The sequence below is a fragment of the Leucopleurus acutus genome (assembly GCF_964270905.1).
Source record: "Leucopleurus acutus genome assembly, chromosome: 11".
Taxonomy (NCBI): Eukaryota; Metazoa; Chordata; class Mammalia; order Artiodactyla; family Delphinidae; genus Leucopleurus; species Leucopleurus acutus.
Window position 1 is genome coordinate 2,406,421 of NC_139152.1, and position 23,781 is coordinate 2,430,201.

At 56.3% G+C, this 23,781-nt stretch overlaps 1 protein-coding gene across 1 annotated transcript in view; it reads left to right on the top strand.

Moving 5' to 3' along the window:
* The window catches only part of CACNA2D4 (calcium voltage-gated channel auxiliary subunit alpha2delta 4), a gene marked incomplete at both ends in the record, with an annotated part of 96,299 nt that overhangs the window by 45,331 nt on the left and 27,187 nt on the right, over positions 1-23,781 (top strand). Inside the window, 8 exons of the mRNA XM_082849509.1 lie at positions 4,284-4,345; positions 5,400-5,467; positions 7,526-7,571; positions 7,646-7,743; positions 9,074-9,167; positions 14,423-14,518; positions 16,437-16,564; positions 19,787-19,867. Of these exons, the coding sequence (XP_082705635.1) occupies positions 4,284-4,345; positions 5,400-5,467; positions 7,526-7,571; positions 7,646-7,743; positions 9,074-9,167; positions 14,423-14,518; positions 16,437-16,564; positions 19,787-19,867 (673 nt within the window). The remainder of the gene's footprint in view (positions 1-4,283; positions 4,346-5,399; positions 5,468-7,525; positions 7,572-7,645; positions 7,744-9,073; positions 9,168-14,422; positions 14,519-16,436; positions 16,565-19,786; positions 19,868-23,781) is intronic.

The following is a 23,781-nucleotide window of genomic DNA, read 5'->3' on the forward strand; positions in this document are numbered from 1 at the left end:
AATAGATGCAAGATTCTCAGCAAAACCAAGCAGAATTAAAAAAAAAAATCCACACCTAAACACACCATAGTCTACCTGCTGTGAATCAAAGAGAAGGGAAAATCTTTTTTTTTTAATAAATTTATTTACTTATTTATTTATTTTTGGCTACGTTTTGTCTTCGTTGCTGTGCGCGAGCTTTTCTCTAGTTGCGGTGAGTGGGAGCTGCTCTTCGCTGCAGTGCAAGGGCTTCTCACTGTGGTGGCTTCTCTCGTTACGGAGCACGGGCTCTAGGTGCGCGGGCTTCAGTAGTTGTGACACGCGGGCTCTAGAGCCCAGGCTCAGTAGTTGTGGCGCACGGGCTTAGTTGCTCCGTGGCATGTGGGATCTTCCCGGGCCAGGGCTCGAACCCGTGTCCCTTGCACTGACAGGCGGATTCCTAACCACTGTGCCACCAGGGAATTCCTGGGAAAATCTTATTTAAAAGCTAGAGGAAAACAGTAATAGGGGAAAACAATAGTAAGAATGATGGCTGACTTCTCATCAAAAACAATAACGTAATGTTGTTAAAAACCAAAAGAAAAAACTGTCAACCCAAAGTTCCGCATATAGAGGAAATATCCTTCCAAAAAGAGGTGAAGTAAAGACAGATTCAGATAAAAGAGATCAGAGTTCATCACTCGGAGAAATGCTTGAGGAATTCTTCAGGCAGAAGAAAAATGACACAGATGGAAACTCAGATCAACACAAGGAAATGAACAGCATTGGAAATGGTAAATACGTGGGTGAAGTTAAAACTTCATTCATTTTTTAACTTCTCAAAAAGACAACTGACTATTCAAAGCAAAAATGTTGACATTGTATTGTAAGGTTTGTAACTTGTAGGATACGTGGCAACTGCCACACACAGTGGAGTTATCCCCTTACATGAACAGATTAAAGGAAAACACCACATGGCCATCCCAACTGATACTGAAAGAGCATCTGACAAAATTTAACTGGGAACAGAAGGAAACTTCCTCCATCTGATAAAAGGCATCTGTGAAAAAGCTCACTTTTAATGATGAAAGATTGAGCATTTTCTCCCTAAGGTTGTGAACAAGGTAAGGGTATCTGGTTTCACCACTTCTGTTAACACTGCTCTGGACCTTCCAGGACCTATCTTTGCAATAAGGCAAAGAAACAAAGTAAAAGGCACAAAAATCAGAAAGGAAGAAGTAAAACTCTATGATTGTTTACATAGGAAATCCCAAGAATCTGCAAAACAACTGCTGGAACTAACAGGTGCTTGAGCAAGTTCACAGAATGCAAAGTCAATATTATAAAAATCAATTGTATTTTTATATATAAGCGCAAACATTTGGAAAATGAAATTATTTTTAAGTTCCAACTTCAATAGCATCAAACAATATAAAATACTTAGGAATCAATTTAACAAAGACATATACAACCTCTACATTGAAAATGACATAACACTGCAGAAACCATGTCAAAGAAAAAAATAAATAGAAAGATATAACCATGTGTATGGGTTGTAAGATCAATACTTCTAAGATGTCCATTCTGCCCAAATTGATCTATAGACCCAACACAATCTCAATGAAAAGTTGAACAGACTTCTCCTAGACATAGAAGACGGTGATTCTAAAATTTATATGAATATGCAAAGGACCTAAAATGGTCAGAACTGTCGAAAAAAAGAACAAATTTGGACGATTCACACTACCTGATTTCAAAATTTACTGCAAAGCTACAGTAACCAAGCAGAATGGTATTGACATACGAATAGACAAATGGATTGATGGAATGGAATAGAGACTCCAGAAATAAACTCACGTGTCATCAGTAGATTTTCAGTAAAGACACTTTGACAAATCAATGCGGAAAGGAAAATCTTTTCAACAAATGGTGCTGGAACAACTGAATAAATGCATGAAAAAAATAGACGTTGAGACACACTCACACTGTACGCAAAAATATTTGAGATGCACCGTAGCTCTCAATGTAAACCCTAAAACTGTAAGCCTCCTACAAGAAAATGTAACTGAAAGTCTTCACCACCTGAGGTTTTGCAAAGATTTCTTAGACAGAACACCAAAAGCACTAAACATTAAATAACATTTGATAAATTGAACTTCATCGAAAGGCACAATTAAGAAAATGAAAAAGCAAGGCACAGACTGTGTCCAGATAAAGAACTTCTCCAAATCATTAACAAAAAGACTAACAGCCCAACAAAAATGGGCAAAATACTTGAGTAGACACTTCACGAATGAAGAAACAGACGCGACCCACAAGCCCACAGAAAGATGCCCAGCAACTTCAGCCGTCAGGAAGGCGCAGATTAAAACTACTTTCATACGCTCTATCATGGCTGAAATTTAAAAGACTGGGAACACCAAAGGCTGGCAAGGATGTGCAGAAACCGGAACTCATGCATTGCTAGTGAAAGTACAATAAAATAACTGGGACATTGGCAGTGTTTTCTAAAGGCAAACATGATTCGCCATATGACCCAGCAATTCCATTCCTGGTATTTACCAAGAGAAATGAAAACACGTGTCCACAGGAAGAACGTTCACAGCAGCTTTATTCATAATAGCCCCAAACTGGAAACACCACAGATGAGCACCCAGGGGTGAACATAGAGGCAAGTCCACCCTGGAGTACTTACTACTTGGCAGAGGGAAGGAACACACTGCTGACACGCTCAGCAGCGCGGATGGGTCTTAAGGACATTACGTTGAGCAGAAGAAACCGACACAAAAGGACATGTGACACGAAAACAGGGACACCTACCCTGGGGGACGGAGCTCAGAACAGAGCGCGCCCATGGAAGGTGCGGGGATTGAAACCGAAGGAAGCAAAGCGATTGCAGGGGATGCAAACATTCTGTATCCCCACCACAGAGGTGATTGCATGGCTGTGTACCTTTATCAACCTAACGGAATGACACACTTAGATGTGCGCGTTTCACCTTTTTCTTCCATTAAAAAAAAAAGAGAGTATGAAAACAATTTTTAAATGCTCTCCAGTTCCAGACTCAAGCCAGCCCCACTTGGAGCCCATCTCCGCCCTTGCTGGGCCCCAGCTGCCCCGTAGCTCCCAGGGCCTCCCCGAACTGCGAGAAGGTCTGCCTGAAGCAGCGGGGACAGGAGGGCATCACGGAGGATGAGGCCCGTGCTGGGAACTGATCTTTTGGGTTTGGTCCACAGCTGGTTTCCTATAGAAGCAAAACTTTTTTGTCACCTTCTCCCGCCACGTCCCCTGCAACATCTTACTCCAGTTTCCAACATGGAAGTAAAAAAGCCAGAAAGAGGTGAAGGAAATAAGAACAGCTCCCGAGCCCAGCACAGTGTGTAGCTTTCCCAGAAGCATCCGCTGTGTCTGTGGACGGCAGAGCCCGCAGGGCTTCGGAGCCCGGAGTGAACCCTGCTCTTCCCGTACTGGCCCGCTAAAGGCATCCTCACCACCTCCCAGCGGCCTGTGCAGGGGATGCTCTCGTTACTCCTGACTACGAGCAAGAACTGCGCTGCCCGGGTGAAGTCACTTACCCAAGCGCACACAGCCTGCGAGTGGCCGGCTTGCTTAGACCAGGTCTGTCTGAAGCCCTTGCCCGTCCTTAGCCATGTGCCCCCTCCCCATGCCCGGACTTGTGCAAATTCAACTAAACCTAAAAATGGCAGCTTTGAAAGGAAAGAGCCGCAGTCAAGGGCGCCGTGGCCTGAGGGGTCTGGGCTCCGGAGCCGGGGGGCGGGGCTGTGGGTGGGGCGTGCAGGTGGCTCGTACAGGTGTGAGCTCAGCTGGCAGCCTTCTCTGGTCCCACCTGAGCCACAGTCGCTGCCCAGCGCAGGGACCACCAGCCACCCAGGCTCTCTAGTTAACTGACATTTACTAAAATTTGAAACTTCTATTCCTGAGTCGCACATGTGGTGGCTTGTGGCCCCATATGGGACAACGCAGGTCGGGACCGTGGCCCTGCATTCAGGCACCCCCCCGGGGCTGCAGCGTGCTGGTGGGAGGGGATCTGCCTGTGGCGTCACTGAGAGGGGATGTGAGGGGGCGGGGTTGGGGGGATGTAAGAAGTAGTGGAGGAGCACCAGGCATCAGGTGGGAAGGGAGGGAGGGGATGGGAGGGAGGGAAGGAGGGAGATGGGAGGGAGGGAGGGGGTGGGGGAGGGAGGGGTGGGGGAGGGAGGGGGATGGGAGGGAGGGAGGAGAGGAAAGGGAGGCGGGAGGGGAGGGAGGGGAGGGACGGTTGGCGCTCCCTCCCCAGCAAGCACCTTTCCTGGTGCCTCTTTCAGAAGCGAGTTCTTTTCCTGACCAACGATTACTTCTTCACGGACATCAGTGACACACCTTTCAGGTGAGGGGCCGGGTCTTGCTTGCAGGGGAGGGATGGGTGCAACATGAAAGCCGACAGCTCGGTGGGACTTTCAGGTCTGGAGGTGGATTTACTTCTAGGTAGTTGGCAATTTTGTGGTAACAGAAAAAGACTCAGGTCTGCATTCTGAGGTCTGCACCTGCTGTGCCAGTGCAGCCCGGTGTGCAGGGCAGCCCGGTGCGCAGTGCAGCCCGGTGCACAGGGCCTGGAGCCACCACGCACAGGCTGTGACCTTAGTCAAGTTTCTCAGCCTCTGTGCTTTAGGTTCCACCTCTGTAAAGTAGGGGTAATTACAGCTGCCTTTGGGCGAAACTGGGTGGATTAAATGACATGATCGACCTAGAGATTTTAAGCAACGCAATCATAAGCAATTGTAAGATGAAAGATGGGATTTGAAGAGCTCTCAGGTTCCCTCCCCCACATAAATATTCACTCTAGTATCATACAGTTTAGGGAACAAATGGGGTTTCTCTCTGAATTACCCATTTCTCAGTGAAGGGTGGTTCCCAGCCCTGACTGCTCCTGGAGCACCCGTCGGTCCTTGTAACATCGCCAGCGTCCAGGTCCTCCTTCTTACCTTACTTGGCATTCCTGGGGTGGGCCCGGGCGCTCGTACCCTGTAAAGCCCCCCGACCCAAGTGGTTCAGGTATCCAGCCAAGGTTCAGAAGCGATGCTTTTCCTGACGAAGGCATGGTGGGATTCTCCAGGCAGGAGGGGCCTCCCGACTGTGGGACGCGTGGGACACAGAGACCCCTCCCCATCCCTGGGGGCCCCGATAGGTCCAGGGTGAATCTGACAAAATGAGAGTGGAGGGGGCCTTTGTCCTGTCATGTCCAGCGTCCTTCCCTGGAAAAAGGCTGATGACAAAACAGAAGTGCTGCCTGTGTTTGGAGGGGACGCCGAGGGCCAGGGCGGGCGGGGGCTGGCTGTGCGCCCTGTCGTGGGTGTGGGAGGCTTGGAAGCTCAGAGGACGAGGCTGGGCTGGGCCGTGGCCACCAGCTGCTGGTGAGCCGGCGTCCTTCACTCTGCCAACAGTTTGGGAGTGGTGCTGTCCCGCGGCCACGGCGAATACGTCCTCCTGGGGAACACGTCTGTGGAAGAAGGTGGGTCTGCCGGCGCCCAGGACTGGCGGACAGTTCGGAGGAAAACTGGCTTCTCTGGGAACACGGGGCAGGGCCATCCCGGCAGGGGCTCTGCGGGCAGCGCTACGTGGCTAGAGGGGCCTGGCATCCCCGGTTCCAGGGCCCGCAGGGTCTGCTGGACAGTCGCCACAACCCGCGGAGTCTAAGACCTGCCAGACAGGTGGTCAGACTCTGGGCGGCCTTGCTGGATGGGGCGGGGCTTACCTGTCAGACCTTCCACAGGGAAAGAAGAGGCCTGGGAGGGCGAGTGGGCAAATCCGTAGCCGCTCACTGGGGCTGCCCCCAAAACTGGCCAGCTTCTCTGTTCTGGGAGCCCCGCTCTGCCCAGCGCCTCCAGGGCAGTGTCCCTCCTGCCCCTCCCGGCTCCCACTGGCCCTGGGCTTATGGCTGCCACTCTCCCGTCTCTGCCTCAGTCATCACACAGCTTCTCCCCTCGTGTGTCTCAATTTTCCCTTCTTATCAGCGACCTCATCTTTTTTTTTTTTTTTTTTTTTTTTTTTGCGGTACGCGGGCCTCTCACTGCTGTGGCCTCTCCCGTTGTGGAGCGCAGGCTCCGGACGCGCAGGCTCAGCGGCCATGGCTCACGAGCCCAGCTGCTCCGGGCATGTAGGATCTCCCCGGACCGGGGCACAAACCCGTATCCCCTGCATCGGCAGGTGGACTCCCAACCACTGCGCCACCAGGGAAGCCCAGCGACCTCATCTTAACTTGGTTACATCTGCCACGATCCTATTTCCAGATAAGGTCACGTCCACAGAGACTGGGGTTGACACTTCACACATCTTTGGGGGACACAATTCCACCCATTACAGGAGCCTGTGGGATGTGAATGGGGATGGGAGGAGGCGCGTTGCAGGAGGATGGGAGAGAGACCCTCCACCCCCACCCACCCTGGACTTGCAGCTGCCTGGGTGCCCTGGGAGAACAAAACCCACGTGGGCCCTTGACATGTCAGGAGGTCCTTGGACGACGCGGCCACAGCCCTTGAACCTCACATTCTGTCTGTTCTTCCATTTCCAACCCTTGGATCATGTCATCCCTCCGTCTTTCCCCTCCATCCTGCTCACTCCCACTGTCTCCTGGAAACCACGCCCGCAGGTCTTCCTTGGTCTGACCTTCTCCAGAGGGATTTTTCTATAAATCCAAACTGGACAGTGCCGCTGCTAAAGGCCTTCCGTGACCTGCGGCCCCTTTTCATCTCTCCTCGCCCAAAGCTTCAGGGTCTGCCCTGGGCTGTGCTGCCCCACCCTCTGACCCCAGCCCACCCAGACGCATCTGCGGTCACTTTGCCGGGAGCTGTCCCAGGAGGAGCCTCCCCCAGGCTCCTGTCACGGCTCGTGCCATGACGCCAGGACACTGACCTTCCCTGTCTCCCACTGTCCCCCCAGCAACCAAACTCCCTGGGCCTCCTTCTTCCTTCCTCTTCCTCTCTTCCTCTTCCCAGACGTGCCCAGATGTCACCACTGCAGGACAGAGGGTACATCCCTTACCCTCTCTGTGGTGAGACCCACCAGGCATCCGTGGGCTTCCGGTGGGGAAGGCCGTCGCCCCTGAGCTGTCTGCCTGTGTGTGTTTGTCCAGCACCATGTTCAGTGACTCCAGAGGCCCTCGGCATGCCATCATCCTTTCCTTCAATTAACAGATCTTCATCTTTGAGCACCAGTGGGTACACAGGAGGGCATTCGTCCATTCAGTCGGTCAACAAACACGTGCTGAGCACGCCGCCACAGACACGCAGGGCCCCGCGGCTCGGTTCGGTACAGTGCAGCCAGGGAAGCCGATGTCTCCTTGAGGGCAATCCCATCAGGCGGGTCCAGGAGGCAGTGGGAAGGAAAGCGTTTCGGAAGCAACGTGACAGTGACAACGGCGGGACCTGTGCTGGCCCAGCCGTCCTGTGGGCTGAGATTCCGCTCTGCCCGAGAACGAGGCAGGACACGGCCCAGCCCTTCCCTGACGCTGTTTCTAGAGCACTCGGTACACAAAGTCTGGGCAGTGGGTGAGCGTGGACTTTGCTTTCAGGCCTGCACGACCTGCTTCACCCGGACCTGAGCCTGGCCAGCGACTGGTGAGGACGGGGGTTCGGGGCGGGGGGAACAGGGCAGGGTGTGGGCTCTGGGTAACGGGCTCCGTGGGTTCCAGGATCTACTGCGTCACGGACATCGACCCCGAGCACCGCAGGCTCAGCCAGCTGGAGGCCGTGGTCCGCTTCCTGACCGGGCGGGACCCAGCCCTGGAGTGTGAGTGACTCTCCGGCCCCGAAGCTCAGGACTCCGTGGGGACAGTGGGCTGGGAAGAGGGGCCCCATTTGCAGACCTCACGATGGCTTAGGGAGAACAGGGAGTCCCCAAAGGAGAGGACAGAGCCAGCCTCACTGGGGCCACGCCGGTGACTGAGAGCTCTGGGACCTGCAGGGGCACAGGTGTGTCCCCACGGCAGGGAGCGGGGTCTCTTTAAGCGTCTGTCACCCAGGCACTGTTAAGGCTCCCACAGAGAAGGATGCTGGCCTGCCCATCAAGTCCGTCCCCACCCCCAGCCAGTAGCTGATGTCTGCCCCCTCAAGTCCTCGCCTCCTGGACGCTGTGTCTGTAAGCCGGGTTCCCAGGTGACCCCACGTCCCTGCACTAACGCAGCTGGGGAGTCACAGGGCCACCCTCCACATGGTCCCTTTTCTTCCTCTTTGGAAGGAGGCACGGGTCATCCTGTCCCATCAGCATCCCACTAGGGAGAAGACCCCGCTTCCCGTGTCCGCCTGACAAGGCCTCATTCATTCATTCATTCCACCCACAAGTCTGCGCCGGGCCTGGGGGGGCAGAGGGGCAGTGAAGCTGCCTGTGACCCCGAGGCCAGGCCCTTGTGCTCACGGGGCCTGTGCTCTAGGGGAGGAGACCCGTAACCGGCAAGCGGCACGTGTGTCGATGCAGGGGGTGTAAAGCCGTGAGCAGGTGCCCTGGGGGAGAGGGGGCTGCTCTAACCGCGGCCGGGGGGCCCCTCGTCAGGAGGCGTCACTGCAGCTGAGGACAGAAAGGAGCCACCGAGTGGATCTCCTCGGGGGTCGGGGGAATGTTGTGCTGTGGAGGTGAGGGCCGCCCGTCTCCGTGTAGGTGTAAATGCCCAGACCGCACGCTGTCGGTCGGGTGTGTGCTGTGTGGATTTCACCACAGTGAACGTAAGAATCGTGTTAGAGGGGCGGAGGGAGAAGAAAGGGCCGTCCTCGCAAGCAGGGGGCGGGAGCATCTGGACCACGTGTGCACAGGCCCCGGGGCAGGTTTAGGCGCTGGGGAGGCGTGGGCACGACGGAGCCCAGTGGCGAGAGGGAGGGGAGGGGAGGGGAGGGCGGCTGGCGGGTGGGCCTCCTGATTTCATGGAGCCCAAGAGCTGGAAAGGCCTGGCAGCCCCTTGGTTCTGCCCACACGGTGGAGGCTGAGGACGCGGCCTCCTGGCCCCCTGAGCTGCCCTCCTCCAGCTCGAAGCACGTCTCGTGCCTGAAGTTCAGGGCCCCTGGGTGGGGCTGAGCTGAGCTCCCGACCACAGGGGGAGTAAGAGGGTGGTCTCCGTATTTTGCCCCAGGCGACGAGGAACTATTGCAGGAGCTGCTGTTTGACGCGGTGGTGACGGCCCCCATGGAGGCGCACTGGACGGCACTGTCCCTCAACACCTCCGAGTACGTCCGTGGGGCTGAGGGTCCCACCCCTGGGGTCCCTGAGCTGAGGCAGGGCCTCCCGCTGTGTCCTTTGTCCTGAGAGGAGGGTGGGAAGGTGTGGGAGGGACAGCCCCGGGACAGCAGGGACTTGACAAAGCTTCCTCAAGGCCCCTGCTGCTGCCCCCTCCCCTCCCAGGGAACACCCAGCCCACGCCCCAGGCCCAGTTCCCAGAACCCCTCCCTTGGGGCCGGGCTCCGGCTGTGAGAGCCCATTAGCCAAGGGGCCCGGAGAGAGCGGTTCAAGCCGACCGGGGCCTCGTTTCCAGCAGGGAAGGTGAGTCCAAGCCCCGTGGGTTTCCTCTCCCCCTCTGCTCTTCGTCACCTGGGGCTCTGGTGTTTAACAGGAAGGTAGAAAGAAGAGATGAATGGACGTGAGCAGACTCTCAACCACTGTGCCACCAGGGAAGCCCAATATATAACTTTCTGATACCAATTTGAGCCATGTGACTGTATTATCTATTCAAAATTAAATAAAACTGAAGAATGAAGAATACAGAGGGCCAGGCACTGTTCCAAGTGCTTAGTGTACATTAAGCCTTTTGAACCTCACAACAACCCTACAGTATAGGTCCTACCATTATCCCCACTTTACAGACGAGGAAGCCAAGGCAGAATGAGGTAAGTAATTTGCCCAAGGTCACCTGCCTCAGAAGTGGCCGAGCTGGAGTTAAAACCAGGCAGCCTGTTTCCAGGTCCAGACTCTTGGCCCCTGTGCTGTCCTGCCTTCTACAGTGGGGGCTGGCTCACCAGGTTTGGAGAGAAGACACAATCCTTATCTTTCCAAGTTCAGAAATTAGCTGATGTTTTAATGTTGGGAAACATTGAGGAACACATATTCTTGACCAGGGAAAGAATATCTCAGGAGAGATGACCTGGGGTCATCAAAACAGCATGGTACTGGCAGAAAAACGGAGACATAGATCAATGGAACAGAACTGAGAGCGGAGAAATAAACCCACACGTATGCGGACAAGTACTGTTCGACAAAGGAGCCAGGAATATACACTGGAGGAAGGACCGTCTCTTTAGCAAATGGTGTCAGGAAAACTGGACAGCCATGTGCAAAAAAAAAGAAAGAAAAGAAACGAGACCACTGTCTCACACCATACACAAAAATCAGCCTAAATGGATTAAAGACTTTAATGTAAGACCTGAAATCATAAAACTGCTAGAAGAAAACACAGGCAGAATGAAGTTCATTCGGAAGAACAGGCAAGAATTGCCAGGAAAACGCTGAAAAAGAAAGGCAACAAAGGAAGGCTGGTCCCACAAAACAGTAAAACGCTACAGAACCTCTGCCACTTATAAAAGTGTGGTTTTGACACAGGAACAGACAGGCAGACCAAGGGAATGGAAAAGAAAATCCACAAATTCATCTAAATGCACGTGGAAATTTAGTGTATGACAAGGGCATCGTGTCAGACCAGGGAGGGAAAGATGGACTGTGTAATACTAACCTGTTTGAGGGCCATCTGCAGAGCGGTAACGCTGTATTCTTTCCTCACACCGTAGACCTGGATAAAGTCCAAGTGACTCAGGGATTTAAATGTAGAAAATGAAACCATACAAGCGCTAGAAGAAACCATGAGCCTGTTGCTGTACAATCTAGGAGTGGGGAACGCTTTCCCAGCAATGGCTCAGAATTCAGAAGCCGTAAGGGAATGACTGATAAATTTAAGAACATAAAATGTTTATTTGGCAAAAAAAAAAAAAAAAAAAAAAAAAACATGAGCAAGGTGAAAAGAGAAATGACAAACTGGAAAAATGTTGGCAACTTAAAAAAACAAAGAAAGAGTGACTGTCCCTATATTACGTATTTGTGATAGAGAACTTCAACAATAGAGAAGTGAATGACCAACAACTTACGGGGAAAATGACCAAGAGGCAGTTCAGACACTTCATGCAGCTCGTCCTCAGTTGTATGAAAAAGTGCTCAATCCAGCTCGTAATAAAAGGATTGCAAACTGAAGGTGGACTGAGGTTGTACTTGTCATTTAGACTGACAACCATTTACGTTTGCTGACGGGCATTGTTACGAGACTGTGGGGAATCAGACACTCTTGTGCGCTGTTGGTGGGAATGCAAAATGTTTCAAAGCCTGTGGAGGGGAATCTGACAGTATCTACCAGAGTGACATATGCATGTACACTCTGGCCAACGGTCCTGCTCCTGGGAATGAATCCCAAAGACATACACGTGAGCTATTCGTAACAGTAAAAGATTGGAAATAACCTAAATGTCCATTAGTAGGAGCCTAGTTAAACAAACCCTGGTGGCTCCACCTAATGGAATACTACGTAGCCTTGAAAATTGAGAACTATGTATATTGCCACGGAAGGTCTCAGCAGTGGAGAAAATTGTGTATAATAATACCCTGCTGTTTATCTAAAAGAGAAAATGCAAATATATCTTCATTGTTACTTACACGTCTATAAACATATATATGTATGTGCATATATATCTACATATTTTAATGGGAAAATAAACTAGTAAACAAAAAAGGTTACTTGTAGGAAGAGTGAAGGAACAGAGGGATGGAGACAGAAACAGACTTCTGAATATGCCTTATTTTGCATTTGACTTTGGAACCATGTAAATGCTTTATATCATTATAAAACAAAATTAAATTTTAAGAAATAAGCTCTAAAAATCTGAAAGCAAATGAAACAAGTGAACCTGGCTGTGTAGCAGGCTCGTGCGATGACCACACGTCGGGGGCTTCTCTCAAGGGACTTGGAAACAGAACTGTAAACACTAAACAAAATCTTAAAAACTGTTCTTCTCAAACTACATGGATAGACAGAGCACATAGTATTGTTAATGTCATTAGGAACAAGATTTTCAACAAACGAGAAAAGAGGTGCAAATTTTTTAAATCAGAGAAGTTTAGATGGGACCCTAAATACGAGTTGGAAATATCAATGAACTCATGTATTTTCCCTGAAGGAAACAAAGAGGGGATCGTCGTCCACTGAAAGGACCGACCTCGGTGAGCACCCCAGACCCAGCTTGTGGACTTCCAATATCTACTTTAAGAAGTTCTCACTAAAATGAGTCAGTGATCCCTGGAGAAGTGTCTGATTCCAGGTCAGGGGCAAGGGGTGGACAGAATGAGCTGGGGGCACCTTGTCATCCCAGGGGCAAGTCATCAAAGACTAAGGAGGTTTTGCCAACAGGACGTCAGAGCCGCACTGAAGGGGCTCTCGCCGGCCAGACGAGAGGCAGTCAGACCAGCATCACCGTAACAACAGCCGTGGGTAAGAGCACAGTAAACGTGCTAAAATTCTGCGCTCAAAGTAATACTGAAGGAAACATCTTCTCGGTCACCTTTGGAAGATGTTAGGAAACCTATTCATACTTGTACCAACTGGTGAAGAAACAGAGACACGATTCTTTATCCTGCCTCTTCTTACAAAGTATGCCTCAGGATAAACAGATGTTGAGGAGAAGTTTTTCTTTAGTCAAGTGTAAATAGAATAAAGAAGAAACCAAGGGGGCTTCCCTGGTGGCACAGTGGTTAAGAATCCGCCTGCCAATGCAGGGGACACATGTTTGAGCCCTGGTCTGGGAAGATCCCACATGCCGTGGAGCAGCTAAGCCTGTGCACCACAACTACTGAGCCTGCGCTCTAGAGCCCGCAAGCCACAACTACTGAAGCCCGCGTGCCTAGAGCCCATGCTCCGCAGCAAGAGAAGCCCATGCACTGCAACGAAGAGTAGCCCGTGCACTGCAACAAAGAGCAGCCCCTGTTCGCCACAACTAGAGAAACCCCGTGCACAGCAACGAAGACCCAACACAGCCAAAAATAAATTAAACAAAAAACAGTGAGATGTCACCTTATACCTGTTGGAATGACTATTATCAAAAAGACAAGCAATGACAAGTGTTGGCAAGGATGTGGAAAAGGGGAACACTTGTGCACTGTTGGTGGGAACGTAAACTGATTTTGACACTATGGAAAACAGTATGGAGGTTCCTCAAGAAATTAAAAATAGAACTATCACAGGACCCAGCAATCCCACTTCTGGGTGTTTATCCAAAGAAAACAAAAGCAGACTATTGAAGAGGTATCTGCACCCTCCTGTTCACTGCAGCCTTATTCACAGTAGCCAAGACACGGAAACAACCCAAGTGTCCACTGATGGATGAATGGATAAAGAAGGTGTGGTGTGTATATTCAATGGAACATTACTCAGCCTTCAAAAAGAGGAAAATCCTGACATTGGCAACAACATGGATGAACCTAGAGGGCATTATGTTAAGTGAAATAAGTCAGACAGAAAACGATGACTACTGCACTGTATCAATTATATGTGAGATCTAAAAAAAAAAAAGGGTAACTCATAGAAACATGGAGTAGAAAAACGGTTGCCGGGGGCTGGCGGTGGGATACATGCATGAGGAGAGGCTGGTGAAGGGCACGGCCTTCCAGCTGTAAAATGAATAAGGCCTGAGGGTGGTGATTCTAGTTGGAACACTGGATTGTGTAACTGAGATTAGCTAAGGGAGTAGAACTTAAATGTTCACATGCACGCGCCGTGCGCACACACACGCACCCACAATGGAGGGAATCCCCTCACAATGTGTACCTATATCAAATCACCATAATGTACGCTTCAACTATCTTACAGTTTTATGTCCGTTATACGTCAGTAAGGTTGACATTTCAAAAAAGGTGACTCTCCCAGGTGGGGCATTGTCCCCACAGGGCCGCTCCGGGACCGTGAGAGAAGGAACAGCGCCCTCCAGCCCGCGGGCTCTCCCAAGTCTTGTTGGCAAAGGCGTGAGCTCTGCCCAGACTCCTCTTTGTGGATGTGGACAGTCTTCTCCTTCCCCATCTCAGGAATAAGGCAAACGTTTGAAAAGGGCTTCACATGGCGAGGTACTAAGTGTGTGCTGGTCACAAGGAGTTACTTTCCTTAGGTCCCGGGACAAAATCTCTCTTCCTGGGTTCCTTCCGTCTTCCAGAGCTAACTCCCCGCAAAGCTGCATGCACGCAGAGGGGCAGAGCCCAGGGGACCCACGAACGAGGGCAGGTGCAGCCCAGGGTTGCTCACAGCAGACGGCCAGCAGCATCCCCTCGAGAGACCGACCCACCTGCCCCCACCCACCCCAGTCAGAAGGCCCAGCGCCGGGAGAGGCCTGCAGGTCCTCCCAGTACGCCCATCCCTCCTCCCCGGGCACGTGGTGATGACTTCTGCTCTGTCTGCCCGCAGTGAGTCCGAGCATGTGGTGGACATGGCCTTCCTGGGCACCCGGGCCGGCCTCCTCAGAAGCAGCCTGTTCGTGGGCTCCGAAAAGGTCTCTGACAAGTGAGTCCTGCCGGAGGCCAGGGAGCGGGGTCCCTGGGGTGCCCCTGTGGTTTGCGGGCAGACCTGTGCCGGACTCCAAGAGTACGGGGGGAGGAAGGGTTCGGGTTTACAGACCGGGACAGCCGGAGAAGCACCCCTTCCAGCCAGGCTTGGTCCCATCCTGGGCTCATCCCCATTCACTCCCAAGAGGGGAACCAGGCGGTCTTCCCCCCGGGACAGATCTCCGAGCCAACGGGCTGAATCTTCCGGCCGCGCCCGTCCTTTGTCGACAACTTCCCCCTCCCCCAAGCCCGAAATTCTCAGATGGGGGTGATTCTGCCCCCTACCCTGGAGACAGTTCTGGACGGCACAGCTGGGGGAGGGCAGGGGGTTGCTCCTGGCGTCCAGTGGGTAGAGGCCAGGGATGCCGCTGCACGGCCCGCAGCGCACTGGACGGCCCCCAGCGGCTGCCGGGCCCAAAACGGCGGCGGTGCTGAGGCTGAGAAGCCCCGCCCCCAGCAAAGCCACCCGGGACCAGCCCACCAGGGCGTCCCACCCGGCACTGCAGCAAAGGGGGTGCCCGGGGGAGCATGCTGTGGTTAGGGGAGCGAAGCCACCTGCCACTCTGCAGACCACGAGACTCAAGGTGGGGGGCCCGCGGCCACCTGGGGGGGACAGCCAAGAGGTCTCCTGCGCAGACCTGACCCCAGTGTCCTTGCCTCCCGCCCACCCACGGCCCCAGGAGGACGCCATCGGGGGGTCTTCCTCACGGACTCCAAGACTGACCCGCCATTTCCAGGAAGCAGAGGCTTCTAGGAAGAGGCATTAGGTGGCCCTCCCCCTCCCCACTCCCTCCCTGAGAGGTGGAAACCCAGGAAGCATCCTGCCTGGCCAGCCCTTCCTCCGCCGGTTAGAGACACAACAGGTGACCCAGGTGGACCAGATCCAGTGGGAGAACTGCAGACTCGCCCGAAGGCCTCGAGCCACCTGGGAACTTTCCTCCCCAAGCTCACCACCCTCATCCCCTTAAACTTCCTCCCCCAGTAGAAAAAACGCACATCCACATCTTCCTGTGGCCCAGGTTGAACCGGGGACCACACCGGGCAGTGTGAGGGGAGGGTCTCGGACACCCCTGCACCCTCTCCAAAAGGCTTCCAAGAACGGAGGAGGGAAGTCGGTACAGACAGACCCTCCTGAGTCACGAACCAGCCCCACGAACGGCCGCGCGTGCACTGCACACCTCCAGGGGCTCCCCTTGCCTGGCCCCTGGCGTCATTGCAGCCCAGGACGGTGCGGCCAGGCAGGTGGGCTTCTGAGAGCCCCGAGCCAAGCATGCCCAGAATCAAACCTCAGCTATCCACCTGCAGGTTGACCACAGTCACTCTTTTAATCCCTACCAGATTCTCCCTGCTTCCCTCCCAGTCTGCTCTGGGCCAACACTCCCTTCTGTCGGCGGGTAGTGCAAAACCATAATTGGCAAGGTAGAGCTGCCCCCCAAAAGGAGACTCCACTGCCTGTGGCAGGAGCTGTTGCAGTAACCATCTGGGGGAATTTATGACCCTCTATGACTATACAGTTCCCTCCTGCAGACATGCTAATCAGCTTGACAAAGAGAAATTAGGCTGTACCCCAAATAAATGAACCCGGCAGGCAAGGAGTGCACAGAGGGGTGGAAAGGCTCTCTCAGCACACAGGCCCTCCACCCTTCCTACGACGTGCCCTCAGCTGCACCAGCATTTGGTTCTGGAAAAGGCAGGAATGACTGGGGAGCATCCTCTGGGGCAACACCCATTCAGGGGCTAATCTTTCCTTCTGCAACCCCACCAAGTCAGAGGGGAGTCGCCCCCCTGGCCCAGCCAAGATGACCTCGTAGGAACGAGGAGATGGGGAAGACTGTGCTCCCGGATCCGGGGGAGCTGACAGGCCCTTCTCGCTGCAGGAGGTTCCTGACGCCGGCGGACGAGGCCAGCATCTTCACCCTGGACCACTTCCCTCTGTGGTACCGCCAGGCCGCCGAGCAGCCTCCGGGCAGCATGGTCTTCAACCTCTACTCGGCAGAGGGACCAGGTGATCTACACCCCAAGCTCCAGGGCGGGGGGGCAGGGCATCCCTCCTCCCACCGCGCTTGGGGTGGGAAACCGCAACGAGATACAGGACCGAACGTCCAGACCTCGGCGTCCCCTCACCCCGCTGGCCTCCACCTGCACCCTGGGTGGATCGTTTCATTCCCTGGCCGGCAATCAACGACGCGGTTCAAAAGTTCAGCCGTAACAAAGGAAAGGGGTTTGACCCGAAAGTCAGGAGGAGCTGGATTCTAGCCCAGATTCCGCATAGGAGGACCTCGGGACAATGGGTCTCTGGAGAGTCGTGTATTTCCAGACATCTGAGTGTTTCTGAGAGCTGCTCAAACCATGAAAGGAGCAGACTGTATTCCGTGGGGGGGCCGCTGTACTGTCTGGAACAGACTATATCCCAGGGGGGTGGCTGATCCCCGGCCTGCTCCCCGGCAGCTCCTGTTAATAACGGGGCGCCTCCCACCTCCAGGCCTCTGGGGGCTGCAGGGCGAGAGATGATGGCGGATCGGGCCTCAGGCACCCAGCCCGCACAGGCCTGCTTGTCCAAGGGCCAGGGGGGCTCAGAGCTGGAGCCCCCAGCTCCCAGCCCGGCCCCCACTCTGGGAAATAACCCGAACAGGAAACGGTAAGTGGCTTTAACAGAGCGCCCAGAAAGCCGCACCGTGTTTAGGACGGAAAGGACCCTGGAGCTGCAAAGTCTCACCCTCTCAATTTACACTTGAAGTGACCACGGCCCAGAGAGGGTCCACGGGTCACGTCTGGGGGTCCTGGCCTCAGCGCCGTGGGGTGAGGGGGCCCGCAAGTATCCTCGGCGTCCTGGCTGAGCGAGCCAAGGTTGGGGTTGAGGAGTGGAGACGTGAGGAAGAGGGCAGCCGGGAGCCGACTTGGGATGAAGCCTTGTCCTCCCTCCAGGCCGCCCGCCCGCCAGTAGCCTCCTGCCACCGCCGCCACCAAAACCACCCTCACGCCGCCGGACGGGAACCTCCCCGAGCTGAGCTGCCGGCTGGGGAGGCCCAGGCCCCGGGGCCCCGCCCGCGGCTGCAGGCAGCACCTGCCCTCTAGATGCCCTTCCTCGGCATCCTCCGCCCGGCGTGTCACTGACGTGCTTTACAGAACGCTTTTCCACGCGCCGCTCATGCGGTGTGCACGCCCTCTTCTCACACAAGGAGAGTCTGAGGTTCAGAGGGCGCCGTGACTCGCCCGGACCACACAGCGGGGGGCACACCGGGGGTCTCTCCGCACTTCACTGTGTGTAAGGCGCTGGGACTCCAGGGCACGCCCGCGGAGGGGCCCCTTCCCGCACTGGCACCAGAGCCACAGAGGCAGCTCCCCCTTTCGGCGCCCCCCGGAACAGGAGGGCCCCACGGGGTCCCGGGGGTTCTGGGGTGAGGCCCTGCCCGCCCCCACGGTGACGGGCTCCCTCCTGCCCAGTGTCACCAGGAGGAGCCTGCTGGCCACCGGGGAGCCCTCTGGCACAGGGGCAGGAGGGTGGTGGGCGGGAACAGAGAGCGAGATGACGAGGGCTGCCGGGGGACCACTGGGCAAGGGGCCCTGCACGCTCTCATCCTCCCCCAAAGGGAGAAACCGACAATTTTAATGGGGGGTACCCCTGAGGAGGTGGAGGGGCGGCTGCAGGGTGAGGGGAGGGCCCCGCCCACCCAGGCTGACTGCAGCCCTCCGCCTGGGCCCGGTGGGCGAGCTCTGCCCACACGGAGCTGCCTTTTGCAGTCAGCGCTGAGAAACCTGCCAGCACAGAGCAGAGTCCCAGCGCAGCCCCAGCAGCTCAGGCCTGGTGCCCCTGTACCCGCAGCCCTGCTTCCTGGACCAGCCCCTGGGCCTGCCCCCCACCACCTGGTAGCTGGCTCACTCACCCGGTGCCCGGTGACCCAGGCCCTGAGATCCCTGATATCCCCAGAGACCGCGTCATTAGCGCCCCACACCTTCGCTTGGGTGTTTCCTCCGAGCCCGTGGAGCACACACATGGGTCTGTCCCGAAAGCAGCTTGCGGCCGGGAACGGTGCAGGGGTCACCCCATCAGGATCGTCCAGACATTTCTAGAAGCAAGGTGGGGAAGCCAGCTTCTGCGGCTGTTCTGGTCTCTTGTGTCCTCGTCATGGCCAATTCCTAGAGCCAAGGACGACCTTACATCGTGTCAGTTCCTAGAATCAGAGTAATTTCTGATTTCTGTGAGATACTTGGTTCCGGCGAGGTGGGATGGGTAATCCTGACAAGAGGGCAGATACGAGAAACCAGTGGTGGATTTAAGTTTCGCTACGACTGACACTGTCAAGAGTCTCACGACCTGTTGGTTTCAAGCAACGTTTGATGTAAAGACATTCTAACAAGCGAGCACGTGGCAGAACTGTGCCCCTTTCTCGGGGTTTTTAGTGACGCACTTGATCCGTAGGCAAGAGTGCCTTTCCCAGGGCTGTAGAGCCCAAAAGCCGCGGGCATGTACTCGTCCGCGCCTCTCAGAGCCAGAAAGCTCTGTGCTGATGCAGGGCTGAGGCTGCCACCTGAATTCTGCGCCTGGAGGCCTGGCTCTCCTGAGAGGTGGGAAGGTACCTCCAGGCAGGTCCCGGAGCCTGGCTGTGTCCCGGACGTGCAGCGACCCGCCGGGCAGTGGCACGCAGGCCACCAGGATTCACGGGGCACCTCGCACGTGTCAGATGCCAGCCAGCCTCTGTGCCCATCGCAGCCCTGGCGTCTGGCTTCCCGAAGGGGCTGTCGTTGTCACCTTGACTCATGTAACTGATGAAGGACAGCGCAGGGTCAGCCAGCACTGCGTCCGGGAGCGCAGCCCGTCCCCTGCTCACAAGGGCCCCTTGATGCCACGCGAGTCTCCTGGGTGGGTCCCCGCGGGGTCCCCGAGCTCCAGTGGGGCAGCTGCATGCAGACAGCTTTGCGGCCCTGAGACAGAGCAGACCTGCAGCGTCAGGGACCTGACGGTGCGGCGCCGTCCAGGCGGGCAGGGGCCACACACTGACCTGGCAGCTTCGGAGCTGCATGGAGAGGTAGGCGGCACCCGGCACATAGGAGGCAAGTACGAGGTGCTCCGCAAAGACCCGAGGTGGGGTAGCAGGCAGCCTCCCGGGCAGCCCCTTGCTCGCTCAGGGAACGTCCTAGCCTGCTGTTTACTGGGCTTCCCAGCCCGCGCCGCCACCACGGCTCCTCCTCAGGCGCAGAGAAAGTGACTGGACAATTTTCCCCCCAGAAAATACAGACGAGCCGATGGTGGTGACCGTGAGCACAGCTGTAGCCGTGACCATGGACAACAGGACAGCCATCGCTGCAGGTAGGAGCTGCCCCTGGGCTTTGAGGCCGGGCAGTTGTGAGTCCGAGTCGAGAACGAGGCACAGTGACGGAGGCGGCCCCGCGCGTGGTTCGCGAGGCCACGGTCTGTGTTTTCCCAGATGAAGTGTGGGGCTGAGGGGAGGCGGAGTCTTCCTGAGCCATTTTGTTTATACAGCTGTGAGGCCTTAGATCTAACAGAATTCATGCAGTAAACTGAAGCCCAGACAGGTTGAGAGATCTGCTCAAGGTCACACAGGACAGAGACTGCCCAGACCTCCTTCCCACCCTCTTTGTGTCGCTTCCGCCTCCGCTGCCCGCTCAGGGGAGGAGTGGGCTTGTGACTCAGACCCTAAAGTCTGAGCCCGTACGTGAGTCCTGTGCTCCCGTGCATGTTCTCATCCAGCCCGGGGTGGGGGGTGACCTGGTTTGGCTCCATTTTACAGATGAGGAAACTGAGGCCCAGACACGTTATTTGCCCAAAGTCCCACAGCTAAGAGTCAATGACTAGAATTCAAGCTCAGATTGCCTCTCTTGAAGGCCCAGGATCACGACCCTTTGTTGCAATTGGCCACAGAAGCCATGAGAGTACCCGGGCAGCCTCACGAGCTGCCCCGGCTTTGCAGCTTTTTGGGGCCTAAGAAGGGCCTTGGCACCCCTGCCCACTCATCTGAGAGCCCTGAGGATCCTGCCCTCGGTCTCCGTGTCTCAGATCCCACCATGTTCTGAGAAGCTGTGAGGTCCTCACAGCTCTCAGCCGTCCTGGGCACTGGGGTCGGGCGCCTGCATTGTGGGGGACCCCACAGCTGCCAGGGGCAGGCGAGCAGGCCCCTCGTGTCTTCTCCCCCAGGCTGAGTGCAGGGCAAAGGGCAGGGAGGAGCGGCCCAGCAGGCAGGCTGCCCCTTTGTCCGCCCGCCCCAGCAAGGGCACGGCTGTCCACGCTGGGATGGAGGAGGGAGGGAGGGAAGGGCTTGTTCTGGTCGCTCAGAGCCTCATTTGGAAACACGTGTGTCACAGGGGTCCTGAGGCTGCGCCGCCGGGCACTTTGGAGGGACCCGCGCCTTCCCAGCCGCCTTTCTGTCCTTCGCCTGGCCTGCTAATCCCAGACCCTAAAGACTGTCCCGTAGCCCCTGCTCCGTCCATGACGTGGGCTTCTCAGCTCCCGCACACCCGAAAGCCCAGCAAACAGAAGGCACGCGGGGTCAGCCTGCTGGCTGCTCCCCTGCACCCTCCAATTATTTGACATCATTTTTAACTCGGCGCTGCATTAGAGCCAGGAGGGGTTGCCATGGAAACCGTGTCCGGGTGCCTCTGGTTTAACTCACTGCAGACGATCGCTCTGCAGCTCGGGGGGCACGGATGTGATAGGACAGGGAGGAGGCACTGGAGACCTTTAAGCTTCAATTATTCTTTTCAGCCTCCTTTTGTAATTTCCTCTTCCTAGGCTGAGCCGGGCTCAGCCTCCCTGACCCCGGACCAGCTAGCCTGTGCGTGCGGTGCCGGCAGTTCCTTTCCTCGCGTGTTCTGTGACGCACAGGCTGCACGTTCGACGTTTGTGGCCTGGGCTGGGGAGGAGGAAGGGCAGCTAGGGGGACAGCCAAGGGCCAGGCAGATGAATGAGGAGGCGTCGCTCAACCTCTAGGCAGGTATTTCTCAACGGTTCCTGCAAAATTTCTAGGAATCTACTGTGTTGATCAGGATCCACTTTCAAGTCTCTGTGCCCTCCAGGCCCCGCTTGGGAAATACTGCCGAGTGTCACGGTGGTACCGTAACCTGCAAGTGTGTTTCCCCAGCCCAGCAGCCTCTGTGCGGAGGGCCTGCTGTCTGGAGCTGCCTGACGGCTCCTCTCCTTGGAGTTCCGCCTGCGTGCGCACGGCCCAGCCTTCAGACGGCGGGGCGCTCTCAGAACAGTGCGTCTGCGCGTTACCCACACCTGTGCAGGCTGTGCAGGTGGTCCCCTGCCCCCATGGGGCCTGCTCTCCCAGCTCTGCTGTACCGGTCAGGGCCGCAGGAGGACACCTCTCCCCACTTACCCCCACCCAGGAAGGAGTCCAGCCGAACTCCTGGAACAGGGACCTGCTGGTTCCCTTCTCCCCGGGGTTGGCTCCTGGCTCGCTGGGGTGTCACCGAAGGGAGGGCTCCTGGCTAGAAGAGAATCCCGTCTTGGTCTGAAGACTGTGACGCGTGTAGCCCAGGCCCGGCCAGTCAGGCGAGGTGGGCCACGCGGGCCGCAGGTGGGCAGACAGCCGGAGGCCTTGCCGTCGCTCACTACCCCCCCCACCCCCACCCCCGCCCCGCCCCGCCCCAGCCCTCCGGTCCCGCCCCAGCCCTCCAGCCCCGCCCCAGCCCTCCGGCCCCGCCCCAGCCCCTCCGGTCCCCGAGTTCTGATCCTGCACCTGCTGAGCCCTGCGGAGGGGTCGTCTGTACGTCAGCCTCAAAAGCACAGGACATTAAATGGGGCTCGTCCTGCAAACCCAGCGACACCCCTCCAAGGCTGGTGAAACCTAGTCCCCTAAACTGCTCTCGGGGAGCCGCCCCTCCCGGCAGGCAGCAGGAGGGTCCCCAGGGCCAAGGCGCGCCTCCTACCCCGTGGCCGTCTGCCCTTGACCGCAGGGCAGCCTCGCTCGCAGTGGGGCTGGGAGCAGGCCCGGGGCTCCGCGCTCCCCCGCTGCCCTCCTGGGGGCGCCCCAAGGCCAGGCCTCGGGCGGGAGCTGCTCCTTAGGGGCCTGGGGACACTCCGTGCGCCCATCTGGGGAGGTCAGCGGGCAGGGGCCGCCATCCCGGCTGCTGGCTCCTGCGTCCCCTCCCGCCCAAGGAAACCAGGAAGTAGATAGGAAAATACAGGCTTTATTTGTCATCTGAAACAACAAACCAGAAATATAATTTTGCCTTTAAAAATCTCTGTCTTAGGCTAAAGACACCACCACTGACAACGTCCAGCCTTCCCTGACTCCCTTTAGAAAATCCCCAGGTCTGGTGTCAGCTGGCACCAGAAGAAGGAAGACTGCAGGCCAGCCCGGTGGGCAGCCTGCACCCGGCCCCCTCTACCCCTGTCCTGCCTCAGAACCATGTTCTGACGGCCTCCCCCAGGCCACTCCCTAGACTCGCAGCCGTCGCAGAGCCAGAAACCGGCCTGCTGGCACCTGACCCTCCGTAAGCGGCGGGGAGGCTGATGTCCTGCAGAGCGAGGCCCAGGACTCACCGGGATCACACTCCCCAGGAGGGCAGACCTCGGAAAGGGGACCGGTGAACCCCACCCTGCACTGCCCCCTCCCACGCCCACCCTCAGCCTCTGTCCCTTTGGGGGGGCGGGTTACAGGTAACGAGCAGATGGGCCCCTGGGCCCTTGCTCTGGTTTGGGCCCCAGTCCAGGTGCCACGAGGACTCTGGGAAGTCAGACTGAGCTGACAGAACGCTGGGAAAAGGACCCCATTACTGAGACCTCTGAGCAGGACGGGGGGGGGGGGGTCCTTTCGCTGCTCCCGGGGTCTGTTTGGTATATGCTGGCAGGAGGGTCACAGAGGATGAGCCAGTCCCCGCCCTGGGGTCACAGAGATGCTGAGGGTGGGGCATGGCAGTGGGAGGAGCAGAGCACGGTTCTCGGGCCGCAGGCTGTGGGAGTGGGAGCGGTGCGCGTCCCCACGGGGCCTGGCGGGGACGTACTTGGGCAGCGCGGAGGATGAGTCCGGTGGTGCGCGTGGCCGGGCTCTCGGGAGGCCACCATCCACACACGCTGCATCTTCCAGGCCTCTGGGCAGGCGTCCCTGGAAATCCCAGCAGGAGAGGTGTGAGTGGGTTACCATGGTGACGGGCAGTCTCATCCGGCAGCACCACCTTGGCCTCTTGAGAGGATCTGGAAGGAATCCTTGTGCCGTGGGCTTGGGTTTCTCCCCATCCGCTGCAGGAGGTTGCATAAGC